At 62.5% G+C, this 14,648-nt stretch overlaps 2 protein-coding genes across 3 annotated transcripts; both read right to left on the bottom strand.

Annotated features, from left to right (window-relative positions):
- Positions 1 to 325: 325 nt before the first annotated feature.
- On the bottom strand, positions 326 to 8,370 carry KIF18B (kinesin family member 18B). 2 transcript variants are annotated; one of them, XM_052699658.1, is made up of 16 exons: positions 8,331 to 8,370; positions 7,543 to 7,886; positions 6,374 to 6,531; positions 5,853 to 5,957; positions 5,552 to 5,662; positions 4,655 to 4,852; positions 4,404 to 4,580; positions 3,993 to 4,067; positions 3,754 to 3,842; positions 3,488 to 3,602; positions 3,182 to 3,291; positions 2,870 to 3,063; positions 2,005 to 2,512; positions 1,816 to 1,911; positions 1,620 to 1,705; positions 326 to 1,360 (listed from the first exon to the last, which is right to left on the bottom strand). In XM_052699658.1, the coding sequence occupies exons 2-16, from the start codon at positions 7,856 to 7,858 to the stop codon at positions 1,263 to 1,265; spliced, it is 2,436 nt and encodes an 811-aa protein (XP_052555618.1). In that variant the 5' UTR covers positions 7,859 to 7,886; positions 8,331 to 8,370; the 3' UTR covers positions 326 to 1,262. The 2 variants fall into 2 exon arrangements, with proteins under 2 accessions (XP_052555618.1, XP_052555617.1); XM_052699657.1 differs by lacking the exon at positions 8,331 to 8,370 and having other exon boundaries at positions 7,543 to 7,933.
- A 628-nt stretch (positions 8,371 to 8,998) lies between these two features.
- On the bottom strand, positions 8,999 to 13,830 carry C1QL1 (complement C1q like 1). The gene is made up of 2 exons (XM_052699660.1): positions 12,913 to 13,830; positions 8,999 to 9,458 (listed from the first exon to the last, which is right to left on the bottom strand). Exons 1-2 carry the CDS (start codon positions 13,468 to 13,470, stop codon positions 9,279 to 9,281), a joined length of 738 nt encoding a protein of 245 aa, XP_052555620.1. The 5' UTR covers positions 13,471 to 13,830; the 3' UTR covers positions 8,999 to 9,278.
- Between the last annotated feature and the right edge of the window lie 818 nt (positions 13,831 to 14,648).

Raw genomic sequence — 14,648 nt, 5'->3', positions numbered from 1 at the left:
AACTGCCTGAAAGGGCTCAGTGTACACAGAGCAGCAATGAGACCTCTGTGCAGCACCGGGAAATGAGGGTGGGGGCAACGGGCACGGGGCCACCGCTGGCCCTGATGAGGTCTGGGCACGGGGACACGGCGGGGATGTGCCAGGATCGGCACAGCGGGGCCGTGGATGGGGGACAAAGCCGGTAGGTGACAGCTAGGTGGCAGCCGGCAGCTGGGAAAACTCAACCGGGATGGGGACAACGCCGGGCCCCAGCGGACGCCAGCCCAGAGCGACAGAGCGGGACGCCAGGGGCCCCTTTACGCCCCCCCTCCATTCCCAGCTCTGCATCAGGGATCCTGCTCCAGCCCCCGGTTTGGTTCGACAGCCACAAAAGCACCTCCCCTGTGTGCTGAGAGCCCAAGGGGGGCAGGGACAGCTCTGCTGCTGCACTCAGTGGCAGCCCTTTGGGATCCCCCTCCTTTCCCCTCCCCAAATCCACGTGGAGGGATGGGGCAGAGGGTGCCCCCACTGTGATCCCCCCAGGATTTATTTTCTCCCCGCTCCCACGCAATGGGATCAAAGCAGAGAGCTGTCACTGCGGGGACACAGAGCCAGCCCCCCCTCCTTAATGAGGCAAACGAATACAGAAGCTTTAATTAGAAGCTTCCAGCCTGAGAGAAGACAGAGGGGAGAGCAAAGTAGGGCAGAGAGCAGTGACCCCAGGCCCTCTGGGGAGCGGTGCATGGGACAACGGGGCCAGAACATACCAGGGGCTGCGGGGTGAAGGCAGCCATGCAGCTTCTGGGACCTCAGTGCAAAGCCATCACTGCTGCTGGTGGCCCCAAGGACCCCCAGAGACCCCGCAGCAGAGGAAGAAATACTCTGAAGCCCCAAAGGGACAACGGGAACCCAGCGCTGCTGGGAGCCCAGCACTGCTCTGAGGCTGAACGGGGGAGAAACAGCCCCACTTCTCCCCTCATTCCTTTGGGTTGAAGCTGTAAGATTTATTAAAAGCGCGTGGCAGTGCTTAGCATCGCCCATCTGTCAGCATTCGACACCCCGAGAGGGGCTGAGAGGGAACAGCAGCGATCCATCTGCTACAGAATACGTGGGGCTGTGCAGGGGGAGGGGGCAGGAAGGAGCAGGGACAGCAGCCAGGGGACAGCGGGGACACGTTTGGGGTGGTGGCCCTTCTACCTCCCTGGGTGTGAGGAACAGATGTGGCAGCTGCATTTGGGGCCGTGTGAGGGGTCCTGGACGTGAGGGACATCAGCAGAGTGGCTTCACAACTTTTGAGGTGGGGGCTGTGGGGCACCATCACGTGCTGCCAGCTCTCTGGGGCCACCCTGCCCCTTCCAGGTGAGCCTGGGGGGAGGACGCTCTGAGGGAGAAACAAGAGAAAGGGATGAAGGAGATGAAGAGGCAAAACCTACAAAACCCTCAGCCAGCCCCATCCTTACAGCCATCCCTAGACCCCCACCGCCCCTCCCAAGGATGCGGCCACAGGAAGGAGGCAGCAAACCCAAAAAACACGCCCCACCATCCCCAGACACACCAACACACCGACACCAGGTATTTTGCCCCAGGTGTGAAGGCGTCAGGGATGGGGCATCATGCAGAGGAATGCCTGTGGGACTCACCTGGGATGCTTTGGGTCAGCGCCGGCCGCCGGCTGCTGCTCGAGGTGATGCGGCTCTGGATCCCACCCAGCGAACGGGAAGCAGCGCTGTGAAAGGAAAGGGGACACGTGGGGGTGGCCCCAGGCTGTCAGCAGGCAAGAAGGGGGTCCCAGCCCCACAGAGGAGCGCCCACAGCAGCAAACGGCTGCCGTCTCACCTCACTGCTCGCCTTCGCTTCTGCGCAGAGCCTTTGGAGACGGAGGACAGCTTCGGGATGGAGGAACCCTTCATGGAGAACGCTGGGATGGAGGCTCTGCAGGGAGGAAGAAGGGTCAGAGGGTCCAGAAGGAAAAGGAGGAGCAGGTTCTTTGGGATGCTGTTTGTATCTAAGTGGTACAGCACCGACCTGGGCACAAAGGGGCCCTCCTGCTTCTTTAGGGCACACAGGGCATTCTCCCAGCCGGGGAACCGGGGCAGGCTGACGGCTCCCGGCTTGGCAACATCCTCAGAGAGGCTGTAAGTCACATTGAGGTCACACACAGTTGGGGTGCAGCAGTTCTGGGCCGCCGATGTCATCAGGGGCACACGCCTTTTGGTGACAGTCAGAGGGCAGATTTTGGGGGTGCAGCACGGCGGCAGCTGGGGGGATCGGGGCTCTTTAGGGCACGGGGTGCTTGGGCTCTGCGGCGCCTCCGCTTCCCCCCCGGCGCTCCGTGAGGAGGATTTCCGCTGGCGCTTCGCCCGCATGTTGAGGCTGTGTGGTGTTTCCAATCTGGAAACGTTGCTCATCTCGGATCTCCTCCTCTTCTTCACTGCCAGTTTGGGGCTGGAGAGCGGAGTGAGCTGCTGCAGGCGGCGAAGGGCAGCCCTCGTCATGGGGCCGCCGGGCTCAGGGCTGAGCGTCGGGGCTGACGCTAAAGGAAAAGCAACACACGCAGTCGGCACTGTGTGCAGCATTCCTGTACATCTCCAGCCCTCAGCATCGCCCCCAAGGCTGTCATTTCCCAGCAGGTATCGCCAAACCACGCTCACATCGAACCCAGAGGGACAGAGCCACCGCAAATCCCCACATCCTAAAAGCACCGCAGTGGTTCCAAGGGAAACGTGCTACGGCAGGGCTCAGCCTGTCCCTGGAAAACAGAGCCTGCAGAGCCTTCAGCCTCGATGCTGGGTTCATTTGTGACATTGGGGGCGAGGAGGAAGAGCTACAGACTGAGCAAGCCATTAAATGAGACCAGAAAAGAAAGGAATCAGAGCCGCTGGTTGCTCACCATCACAGCCCCGCTGTGTCCTCAGGGCTGGAGGGGCCCCGCTGGTGTCTGTGGGTTCAGGGCTCACAGCTGCTTCCTGCTGCACCAAGAGCTGCAGCTCCTCAAATTCGGAGACCATGTCAGGAGTGAGGAGGTTGGCAGCCTTCAGGAGGGAGTATTGCTTCTGGGCAACACTCAGAACAGTGGCTACGAGCCTGGGACAGAGGGGGAGGACAGTGTCAGATAAATGGGTCTGGACAGCCCCTCCGCTTCCAAAGCATCGGTCAGCTTGGGTCACCTGAGCAGGAGGGGGTGCACAGAGGAGGGACTCACGTGTCTGTGTGGCTGTGGGACAAACACTGTGGAAGGTGGTTCGGTTTCTTCATTCCCAGCTGGAGATCTGCCTGCTGGGTGGGGCTGCTGGGGGGCATTTCCTCTGGGACCTGGAACAACATCCCAAAGCGATCGCTTATCTGACCCAAACGGAGCTGAGTCTCATCCTCCAAACTCCTTTATCTAAAAGCTGAGGGGTTTTGCTAGCAAAAAGGAGTTCACTCTAAGCCAGCACCCCAGGACTGAGCTCCTGTCCTCTGTGCCATGTGGGCATTTGATCCCCAGCCCTCCCACCCTTTCTCTCACCTCCTCCTCTCCTTCCAGCTGAGCATCCTTCCCAGCTCCCAGCTCCTGCTGCTCCCCACCACTCTCCCTGCAAGCAGTCGTGACCGAGCAGCTCTTTGGGACAGCTTCTTCCATCCTACAGAAACGAGGAGAGAGAAAGAAATCCATTGGGAAAACAGCCACGTTTGGGTTGGATCAATAAGGACGATGTTTGGGATTCCCAGCCCAGCTTCCTTTAGGGCTCACCCCAGCTCTGCCTCTCCTCCCCACTGGCCCCACAACCTCACCTGGGAGAAGGCAGCAGTGCTGGTATTTGCTTTCCTGCATCCTGGGCAGCATCCTCATAGGCACGGAGCTTGGCCCGGAGATCTGCCACCTGTAGAGAAGGATCGCTTGCACCACAGCTGTTTCAGAAGCCCCACAGAGCCCAGAGCTCTGCCAGCAGGCAGCACTGTGACACGACTCGCAGAGGAGCTCAGAGGTGCACACATCAATCAAAGCACAGCTGAAAGACAGAGCACCTCACCTCTGTTTTCAGCTGCTCGCAGATTGTGGCATATTTACTGATGTGGCAGTCGAGGCTGAGCACGTTGCTCTTCAGCTGCAGAGACAGGGATGGGCAAGAGGTCAAAAGAGCAACGGGGCTGAGCTCAGATCCCTCCCAGTGCTGGAGCAGAGGCTGCAGATGGCACGAGCAACGCACGGGGACCTGCTGTCCCTGCCACCAGTCCTGCTGGGATGAGGAGCTTCGGCACAGACTGTGCATTCAGTGTCCTCAGCATCAATTGGCCAGAGGGGCTGGATGCCACAACCCAACAGACCACCCAACCTGGAGCACAGAGGCACCCACTGACCCTCCCCGCACACCGGGGCAGGCTGTGAAACTCAACTCCTTCCCACCAGCTCCCAAACCCTCAGCAGAAGATGAGCTCCTCACCGACAGCTTGATCTCCTTGGCCCTGTTGGCGTACTTGAGAGTGTTGTAGGTGTCCTCGTAGGCCAGGGACGAGGGGCTGACAGCAGCAATCATGATGGTGCGGCAGTTGCCACCAATGGAGTCCTTCAGCAGGCGCGTCAGCTTGCTGTCCCGATACGGGATGTGGGTTTTCTTGCTCTGCACCGAGAGAGCCAGGGGCTGCTCAGCTTTTGGGCCCTGGCACTCGGCAGGGCACGACAGGACAGCACTACCTTTGCATCAGCCAACGCATTGATGACGTTGATGAGGGCCAGCAGCGAGCGGTTGATGTTTGCACCCTCCCGGAGACGCTCTCCTTTGGTGTTGGTGACAGAGGCTCGCTCAGAGCCTGCCAGGTCAATCAGGCTCATCTTGGCAACCCGCAGGTCCTGAGCAAGGCCGACAACACGGTCCTGCTGCTTCACATAGATCTGCGAGCACAGAGACTGGTGAGGCCACAACCCAACGAGGATGGACAAACCCAGCGCTGGGGGAATCGCCCAGACATCGGCTCGCAGTGCCTGGGAGCACCAGGAGCACCAGGCTGCGTTCTCAGAGCTGAGCCCAATTCCCGTGTCGTATCCCAGTCCTACACCCTCAGCAGCCCACGCCTGGCTCACCAGCAGCAGGGAGGGCACAATTCCAGCACTGCTAACGGCTGTGCAGCAGGCAGGAGTCCAGCGCCCAGCAATGCACCCGGCTGGGAAGGCATCCAGACACCTGGACTCCCCCTGCTCACAGCCACCAGGTTCACACAGAAATTGCAGGCAGAGCCCTCAGTCTCCCCACGCAGCCGTGACAGCCCTGCTAATTCAGGGAAGGGCCTGGCTGGAATTGAAATCGAGTGGCTGGTTTGTGGGGGAGAGCATCGACACAGTGAGGACAAAGAGAGCAGGGATCCCGGCTCTGTGCTGAGGGGGACAATGGGACAGATAAGCCCTGGAGATCCCAAAGCCACAGGTGGAGCCCTGGGCAGCCCAAGCTGGTGTGGGGCACCCAGACCACAGCAGCAGTGCGGCTGAGGGCCTTGGGGGTCCCTTCCAACCCAACTTGTTGTGATTCCGCAGTTCTAAGATCTTCAAGGCTCTTTTCAGGCCAACCATGCTGTGGTTTAATGGTTCAGCCCTCACCTGGAAGACCGCGTGAGAGCGGGAGGAGGTGGCGTTGGCGTCCGTGGGGTGCTGGGTCCGGTTTTTGTTGCCATTGGCCAACATCTCCAGGAGCTGCTCTGCTGATTTGGGCTGGAATCAAGCAGAGGGGTGGATATCAGCAGGCTGGGTGCCCCGCGTAGCCACCACAACAACCCAACGTTAAGAAATGACAACTGGGATGTAAGGCACCCCGCTGTCCTGCAACGTTCCCTTCAGCTCAGGGTCACATTTGCTGCTAGGACAGCACTGCACTGAGCCTGCGCACAGCCCTTACACCCACCTGGTGGAAGGAGAGCCCCTGGACCACGACTCCTTTCTCTGGATCCTCCCGGATGGCCAAAGGGCCCTTGGGTTCCAGCAGGTCGTGGATCTGCTCGTTGTACACCTGGAGCAGGGAACAGGCAGCCCGTTACCCCAGCATCGAGCAGCTCTGCGCACGAGGGTCACAATCTGATCCGATGAGTCCTTCCCACCCCAATCCCTGCAAGGCGCTGCCCAGGCGTGACACAGAGCGGCTGACAGTGCTCTAAATGCAGAGGACAGCTCTCGAGGGCTTTACTTGCAAGTCACTGCGCTGCTGCTCCTCCTGCACAGCCCTTTCAGATTGCTATGCAGACTGCAGGCGCCGCGGCGGCTCGGTGAGGCAGAAAAACTTCCCATTCTCTGCATGGGAGGAACCAGCAGCACCAGTTCCCCACCAGTTTGGTGAGCCCGAATCCAGCTGGGACAGCAGGCATCCCCAGCATACTGCAGCGCTACGGGGTCAGCAGCAGCCCCAAAACACATGGGGAACACACATACCTCCTGGTAGGAGACGAGCACCTCGCAGCTCTTCTCGCCCCTCCTGGCCTCAATCCTCCTGTACAGCTCCGCCATGGTGAGGTACATAATGCCCGGGCTCTGCTCTGAGCCCAGCATGGTGTAGGTTTTCCCTGCTCCCGTCGCACCGTAGGCAAACACTGCGAGGAGGGAGAGGGGTGTTTGAAACTGTCAGCAGCGTGACGGCCCTGCAGCAGACGCTGCAGCAGAGCAGGTCACTCGCAGCCGTCGCAGAGCGGTTCAATAGTTAATTACCCTCAGCACTGTCTGCACAATTCCCCCAGTGCAATTTCTCTCTCGTTTCAGCTGTCAGCATCTCTAATTTAGCGGATAAAGACAGGACGAGTCCCCACGCCGTCACCCATTCAGACGCTTCAAGGCCACCCTACAAGCTGAGCACCCCCAGGTCTCCATCTCTCAGTGAAGGAGGTTCTTTCTCCAGACCTTGCAATTCATCTACATTCCCCAACCCTTCAGCCCCCTCTCTGAAGCATTAGCATTGGAACAGGACGCTAATCTAGAGAACCTTAGCCTTTCTCCCCATTAGCAAGGCTTTGGGAATATCTCATTTGAGGATCTGGGAGTTATTTCACACAGGCAGAGACAGGAGATGCTGCCAGGTGGGCACGGTGACAGAGCCAGGAATAGCATCGTGCAGCCCCAGCGCCCAGCTCAGCACCGTGCAGCTCATTACGCCACGCTGCTGACAGCCTGCAAGCAGCACGAGGATCTGCAGCGCAGGGTGAGGAGCGTTCAGACCTGGTCTGTGTGCAATGCAGGGCTGGGAGATGCACAGGGAACACAGCAGTTCCCAGAGATCACAGCACACGTCCACCTCACCCGGCCTCCTGCTCAGCAGCTCTCAGTATTTTCTCAGTCTCCCCTGCGCCAGGGACACCCCACCTCGACCACACCTGCAACCCCCAGCTCAACGCTGATGGCAGTTTAGCACCGCCTGCTCCTGTGCTGCTGTTTTATGACCCATTCCCTCTCTCATCTTCTTCGGGTTTTCCACCATGCTGCCACAAATCAAGGACTGAGATGGCAGCAGACACAGACACCCCTTCCCACCCTGGGGACGTCCCTTGCAGCACAAAGGCCACATCCTGGCTCTGCTGAGGGTGTGTGGGACAGCCCCCCTCGGGCCGTACCGGAGCAATTGTAGCCATTGAGGACTCCATCCAACACCTCCCTCGTCGTGTGCAGGAACACCTCCTCCTGCGTGGCCCCCTCCCCGAAAACACGGTCGAAGACGAACTTGAGGTCTTTGCCGCGGTGTTTGGGGCCGCGGGCGGGCAGCGCGGTGCCGGGGGGTCCGCCGGGCTCCTCGGGGTCGAAGACGAGGATGTGCTGATCCACGACGTGCAGCACGGGCCGCGCGGCCCCATCCCGTTCGCTGGGGACGGCCGGCCGCACCCGCACCATTACGGCCACGGCGCCGTCCTCGGGCGGGGCGCCCATCGCCATGGGGACGGCGGGCTCGGCGGGACGCGGCCTGGGATCCGCGCACAGAGGGGTGAGGGGCGCAGGTGAGCCTCGGGGCGCAGCCTGAAGGGGGGCCGCCGACCCGCACTCCGCAGCGCCGACACCCGCTGTCCCTACAGCTCCACGCCGCCCACCCCTCCGCCCGTGCCGCCCCCTGTAAGGCCTCGCCCGCCCCTACGGCCCCCCTTAGAGCCTAGAGGGCGCGGCGTTGACCCCACGGGATCTACAGCACCCGCGCTACGGGCCCTACGTTCTCTCCCTGCTGTCTGTGCCGACACCCCGACACCCCGCAGCCCCTCAGATCCCACAGCACCGCTCCGGGCCGTGCCGACCCCGCGGCCTAACAGCCTTCATTTGCGACCCGAGGCCCGCGGCCCCCAGCAGGCCCCAAACCCCCGCTCGGATCCCGGCTGTTTCCCCTCAGCCCCACACCGCCCCCCGCCTCCCCACTCACCCGCCACTTCCGGCCCTCCGCGTTCAAATCTCCCGGCAGCCCCTCCCGCCTTTCTGATTGGCCGTTCGCTCCGTTACCTCCCGTTGGCTCATCCGAGTCACGTGACATTCAGCCTCCGCGCGGGGCATCACGGGACTTGTGGTCCCGTATCGCGGGGCTGGGGGCGGGGCTGGGGGCGGAGCAGCCTCTAAAGCCCGAAGGGCCGAGCCCTTCCACGGGGCCACCTCAGCCGGGGGGCCACGTCCTGACACGGGGCCACGTTCTGTCATGTGTCTCATGTTCTCACATGGCGCCAACATCCCATCACAGGGACATGTCTGACCGTGTGCTACCATGCAGGCAGCTCCTCTCATGGGGCCACGTCCCACCATGGGGCCACATTCTGCCACAGGGCCGCGTCATGTCGCAGCTTCCCCACACCACCCCGTCCTGCACAGCCCAGCCCCACAGCGGGCACCGCGATCTCCCCAGGAGACCCATCCCACTGTCAGCCTGCAGGGACAGCGAGGGGACAATGACAGCAGCTCCCACCTGGACTGCAGCACCTGGGGATGGTGCCCCGTGTCCTTGGCCGGGCTGAGGGGGGACAATGAGGCCAGAAGGTGCCATCCCCAACCCTGGTGACATCCCGACACAGGGACAAAGACAGCACACGGGGAGAGGTCACAGCTCTGCTTTACCATGGAGTCACCCGGGGCCAGGCAGCTCCCCCAGCACAACCCCGGCACGAGGTACCCCATACTGACCCACATCGCACGGGCACTGAGCGGGTCGCAGCCAGGGGACTGCCCTTCTGCTCCCCCCGCCCCGATTAGCAGCAATGGGGTGAGCGGGTGATGGGGGAGGGGGATCCTGGGCCCCACAGCCAGCCATAGGGCTGCACATGGGGATGCCGTGGGGCTGGGTGGGTGTGGAGCGATGCCATGGGGCGATGCCATGGGTCCAGGCTCAGTCCGAATAGATGATGAAACCCGAGAAGGTGCTGTATTTGTTGTTGTTGCCGCCGTGGGCTTTGCCCCCGTCCAGCTTGATGAAGACCTCATCACCTGCATCCAGGTGTAGGATGACGCTGTTGCTGGCGTAGTCGTAGTTCTGGTCCGCATCCTGCGCGATGGCGCTGGCCCGCACCTGCACAGGGGACACAGCTTTAGCCCACCTGCATCCATGGCCCCACTTCCCTGCTGTGACCCCGCACCCAGCCACCCCCTGGGGCCCCATTTCCCGTTTCACTCAGGCTTCTTTGGACCCATTCCATGGGTGATGGGACCTGGATGGAAGAGATGGCACTGGCGTGGGGACAGCGGTGCCGCTGTGGTGCTGCTGAGCATTGCCCTGACCCATAGGCTTGAACATGGGGTTATGGCTCAGGCGTGGGGCGGGAAGGGATACTTACATCTGTAAAAACCCACACGTACCCAACGGCCTCGTGGCCACCCAGGGAAGTGGCACTGCGGCTGCAGCTGATAGGGAATTATTGGGGTAATCAAATCTGAGCCAGAGCCTTGCAGCGGGATCTCAGTGACAGTGACAAGGCGGCAGGTAAAAAATCCCAAGTGAAATGCAAAGCGGCACAGCAGGGAGAAGCAGCTCCTAATTAGGACTGACAAGAATGGGCTCTCCGTCGGCTCGCAGGGAGCAGCCCCAACCCTGCAGCTGAACGGACACAACCACAGCCCCATGGCCGCCCCTGTGGTGCTGCTACCACGAAAGCCATCGGGGCAGAGGCAGCAGCATCCCCAGACCCGCAGGCAGCCCACGGCCGTGACAGATCCCACCCATCAGCCCCTGTTTACTCTGGAACCTACTGATGTCCCAGCACACCGCCCGTCCCCGCTGCAGCCACTGCCATCCGTCTTCCCTCGTTAAGGAGCCGCCTCGTCACTGCGCGCCCGCCAGCCCTTGGCTAACCAGGGAAGATAAATGGCTCCATGGCAGCAGAGCCACCGCGTTGTCCCAGCAGCCGTGTCCCCAGGACTGGAGGGGATGCAGAGATGGGGCGCAGCAGCTCCGTGCTTCAGTTTTCCCATGGCGCTGCCCGTGGGAAAGGAGAAGAGCCCAAAATGGGGACGTCAACAGAAGCAACCCCACGGCTGGGAGCTGTGCCTGCACCCAAGGGATGCGGGAGGAAGTGCCCAAAATGGGGACGTGGCACCTGGGGAGTGCTGTCACCAACCCCACTGACCCTACGGCTGTGAGCTGCCCCCAGCAGTGTCCTGGCCACTGTGACCACTGCAGCTCTGTGCCCACCCAGTGCAGAGGGACATGGAGCGGTGTTTGAGGGCACCCCGTGTCTTTGGGGTCCGACACATCACCTTTGGGTGCACCTGGGCTCTCCCAGGTGTGGCCCCATGGGCACATCCCTCTGTGGGGTCACACTTTGGGGACCATCCCCCACTGTCCCCCACATCCCCTCAAGGGACAACACTGAGGACATCCATCCACCTTCCTCCCAAACACAATTTTGTCACCCCGTGCTCACCGAAACAGGGACAAGCTAATACAAATAATCATAATTAATGCTAATTAATAACCAGGAGCAGCTCCCCTGGCTCTCATTAACTCGAGCGGCGCGGCCGGCGCTGCGATGGACACTTCTCCATAGGGAAACACTGGGGCATCGCCGCTGCGGTGCGACCCCACCACCCCAGCTTCACTCTGGGCTGTATTTCTGCGACACAAACCCCAATTAGAGCTGTGATATCGTGCTGGCAATTAACACCCGGCGCGTGGGGATGGCTGCGAAGCCGGCGCCCGACGAGGACGGCCGTGACGATGATTAAGCTGTATTGCAGGCGCACGCCCGAATGGGTTTATTTACTCTTGACAGGAGCTTTGTAGCTTCGGGAAACGCAGCTGTTAGCGCCGGCACGAGCCCGCGGCGTGGGGATGGCAAAGGGATGGGCGGCGACCCCGTTCCCAGCTGGGTTTTGGGATTCTAAATTACTGCGTGGGGTTATTTGGGAAGGAAAAAAACCATCCTAGTGCTGGGGAGACGCTCGGCGCAATGGGCACCGCGTGGGGGTCTCGGAGTTGTTGCCGTGGGGATAAGCACAGAGCAGCCTGAGTGTCCTGAATGTGGGGCTGTGAGCCAAGGGAGGCAGAAACCAACAGCTGAACGCCAAACCCAACTGCTGGGCAAAGCTGTGGCTCACATCATGGGGGGATGTGGATGGCAAAGGGACGGGGCAGCGACCCCATTCCCAGCTGGGTTCTGGGCTCCTGAATCCCTCTAAATCCCACGGGGCTCTTGAAGAAGGAAAAATCCCATCCAGGTGCCGGGGCGATGCTCGGTGCAATGGTTCTGCGCAGTGACGCTCAGAGGCAGCACCACGGGGACAAGCACTGAGCATCTCTGATGCCTCGGATCTGGGGCAGTGAGTGAAGGGAGGGAGAACCCAACAGCCAAAGGCCAAACCCAACTGCTGGGGCAGAGCTGTGGCCGAGGCCGTGGGGAGATGTCACCCCACTGAGCTCAGAGCCTCTCAGTGCAGTGTGACATTTGCAGTGCGACAGCCACAGCTCCAGCAAAGGGTTTGTGTCGTGAGGATGCGACATCACCTGGTAGCCTCAGCCATGGGGATGGTGGAGATGTGGGGGCTGCGGGTGGTGAGGATGGGGGCAGCTTGAGCACTGGGGCAGCGGCCCCACTGTGTGTCACCCAGGGGCTGTCACCGGGTGGAGGAGATGTCCCATGGGTGCACAGCAGCTGGGGATGGGGACATCTGTCCCCAAACAGGGCTGAGAAGCAGTGGACCCAGTTCCGGGCTGGGCTCACACTGCCCTCAATGTGGGTTCAGCACTGCACAGCCCCGCAGTGTCCCCAAAACCACCGCAAACGTTGTCCCTGCGTTGCTGTCCCCAGGGCACGGCTGCTGGCACGCACCATGGGGACATGGCAGGGAGCACACAGACAGCCCACGGCACAGCAGGGCACATCGCTGGGGCAGGAGAGGGACCGAAAGGGGACCCATGGGGACACATCATTGCTACCAGGAGAAGGATGGAGCATCCCGGGGTGCACATCCCACAGTCAGGAGGAGATAGGAGACCGCGGGGTGCACCTGGGGCACATCATTGGCACTGGGAGAAGGATGGAGCATCTCAGGAGTGTGCATCCCAAGGGCAGGGAGGGACAGAGCAACGTGGGGTGTGCATCCCATGGCTGGAAAAAGGACAGAGCAGCCTGGGGGTGCACATCTCATGGCTGGAATAGGGACGGAGCACCCTGGGGGTGCACATCCCATGGGCAGGAGGAGGATGGGGATCTCAGGGCACAGAGGGTACCTGAAGCACATCATTGGCACTGGGAGGACGGAGCACCCTGGGGGTGCACATCCCACGGCTGGAAGACGGATGGAGCATCCTGAGGTGCACACTTCATGGGCAGGAGAAAAACAGGGCACCTCGGAGAGGGACCTGGAGCACAACACTGCCACTGAGGGAAGGATGGAGCATCGTGGGGGCAGACATCCCACGGGCAAGAGAAGGGCAGAGCATCCCGGGGCTGCACAAGATGAGCGTCCCATGGGCAGGAGAAGGACAGGACCCCCCCAGGACCTCCCCGGACCCCTCCATCCCGTACCTGCCCGTTCTTGCAGAGGTCAGCCCACATGCTGGTGCCGTCTCCGCCGCGCATCAGGACGTGGTAGGTGAAGAAATAAGTGCCGGGGATGACACAGGTGAACTTCCCCGAGGCGGCATCGTAGCTGTTGCCCAGGTTGGTGACCACATCATCGAACTTGAGGATCTCGTAGCCCTCGTGCGGGTTCTTCAGGCCGGCGTAGAAGGCGACGCGCGGCACCGTGCTGTAGGTGGCCGTGCTCACCGCCCCCGTGCCCCCCAAACCCGGCAGCCCGGGCGGCCCCGGTTTGCCCGCTTCGCCCCTCACCCCCGGCGGGCCCGCAGCTCCCGGCGGGCCCGGTTCGCCGGGGGGTCCCGGCGGTCCCGGTTTGCCCGGTTTGCCCGCTTTGCCCTGCGGCCCCTGCACCAGCGTGGAGGGCGGTGGGATCGGGCCGCCCCCCGGCGCGGTGCCCCCGTAGGGCTCGCAGAGCATGCGGCAGGTGCCCAGCATCTCGTAGCGGCCGTCGGTGCCCGCCGAGCTCACCAGCACCGGGATCAGCACCACCAGCACCAGCACCATCACCACGCCCGCAGCGGCCGCCAGCAAAGTTTTACGGCCGAGGCTGAGCCGACGCCCGGCCGGGGCTGCTCGCTGGGCCGGAATGGTGCCGGTTTGGGGGCGGGCAGGGCGGTGGGGTTCGGGGATCGGCGGTGCCGCTCCGCTCCGATCCGCTCCGCTGAGCTCCGGTGCGCTCCGCTCCCGGCCACGCCCCCCCGCGCCAGGACACGCCCACGCCTCCTGTGACCACGCCCACTGCCTGTGCAGACACGCCCGAGCACTCCTTGGCCACGCCCTCTCGGTCGGGAGTCACGCCCACTTGGCACAGACCACGCCCCCTCCGCGCAGTGATTCGCCTCCAGCGCCGCCCGGGGAGCGCAGAGCCACGCCCCCAATCTGGCCACGCCCCCAGCCGGTGCGGCCATGGGGTGCAGCCCCGGGGACACCCACGGGGCACGAGGGGTCAGAAGCACCGCCACCCCGTGTCCCCTCTGTGTCCCCGGCGGGGCCAGGGGTGGCTCAGCCAGAGGCACTGCTCCCTGGGTTTGTCACCTGTGTCCCTGCTGGCCCGCGGAGGGGATCCCTGTGACATCTGGGGACTTTCGGTCACACCCCATGGGGACACACGTGTCACACGGAGACACACGGTTGGACAGCAAGGGGACACACGTGGCACACGGGGGACGTGCAGCCACACACCAAGGGGACAAATGTCAGCCACAAGCTCAGGGTCAACCCTATACCCCCAAAGTGCCCCACAGCTCCCACCCTATAGGACACCCCAATGGACTCTGTCCCGAAAGTGTCCCCACTGCCCCAGCTGGGACCGCTGGGGACGGGGAGCAGGACCACATCTGCACCCCAGTGCAGCCCATGGGGCGGCAGTGCTGCACTGCCCCTCCGTGGCCACCATCTCTCCACGTCCCCAGCACGTCCCCATCACCCCAACTCCTCCCAGCCCCACGCACGCACCGCGCTGTGACCCACACGGGCTGTCGCTGCTGGTGACAGCGGGGCTGAGCGCACCGTCCCCAGCAATGCCACCCCCACGCACATGGCACTGACGGTGACGGCGGGGACGAAGCCCTGTGGCACACCCCGCTCTGTGCCCGGGGCTTTGGTGGCCGCGCTCCGCCGCGTGTCACCCCGCGTTCCGCAGCCGAGGACCGGGGGCTGCGGGGCTGAGCGCCCGCTCGTCA

The sequence above is a fragment of the Tympanuchus pallidicinctus genome, unplaced genomic scaffold (genome assembly GCF_026119805.1).
Source record: "Tympanuchus pallidicinctus isolate F22 unplaced genomic scaffold, pur_lepc_1.0 scaffold37, whole genome shotgun sequence".
NCBI classification, from domain to species: Eukaryota; Metazoa; Chordata; class Aves; order Galliformes; family Phasianidae; genus Tympanuchus; species Tympanuchus pallidicinctus.
This window is presented reverse-complemented; position numbering and strand designations above follow the sequence as displayed.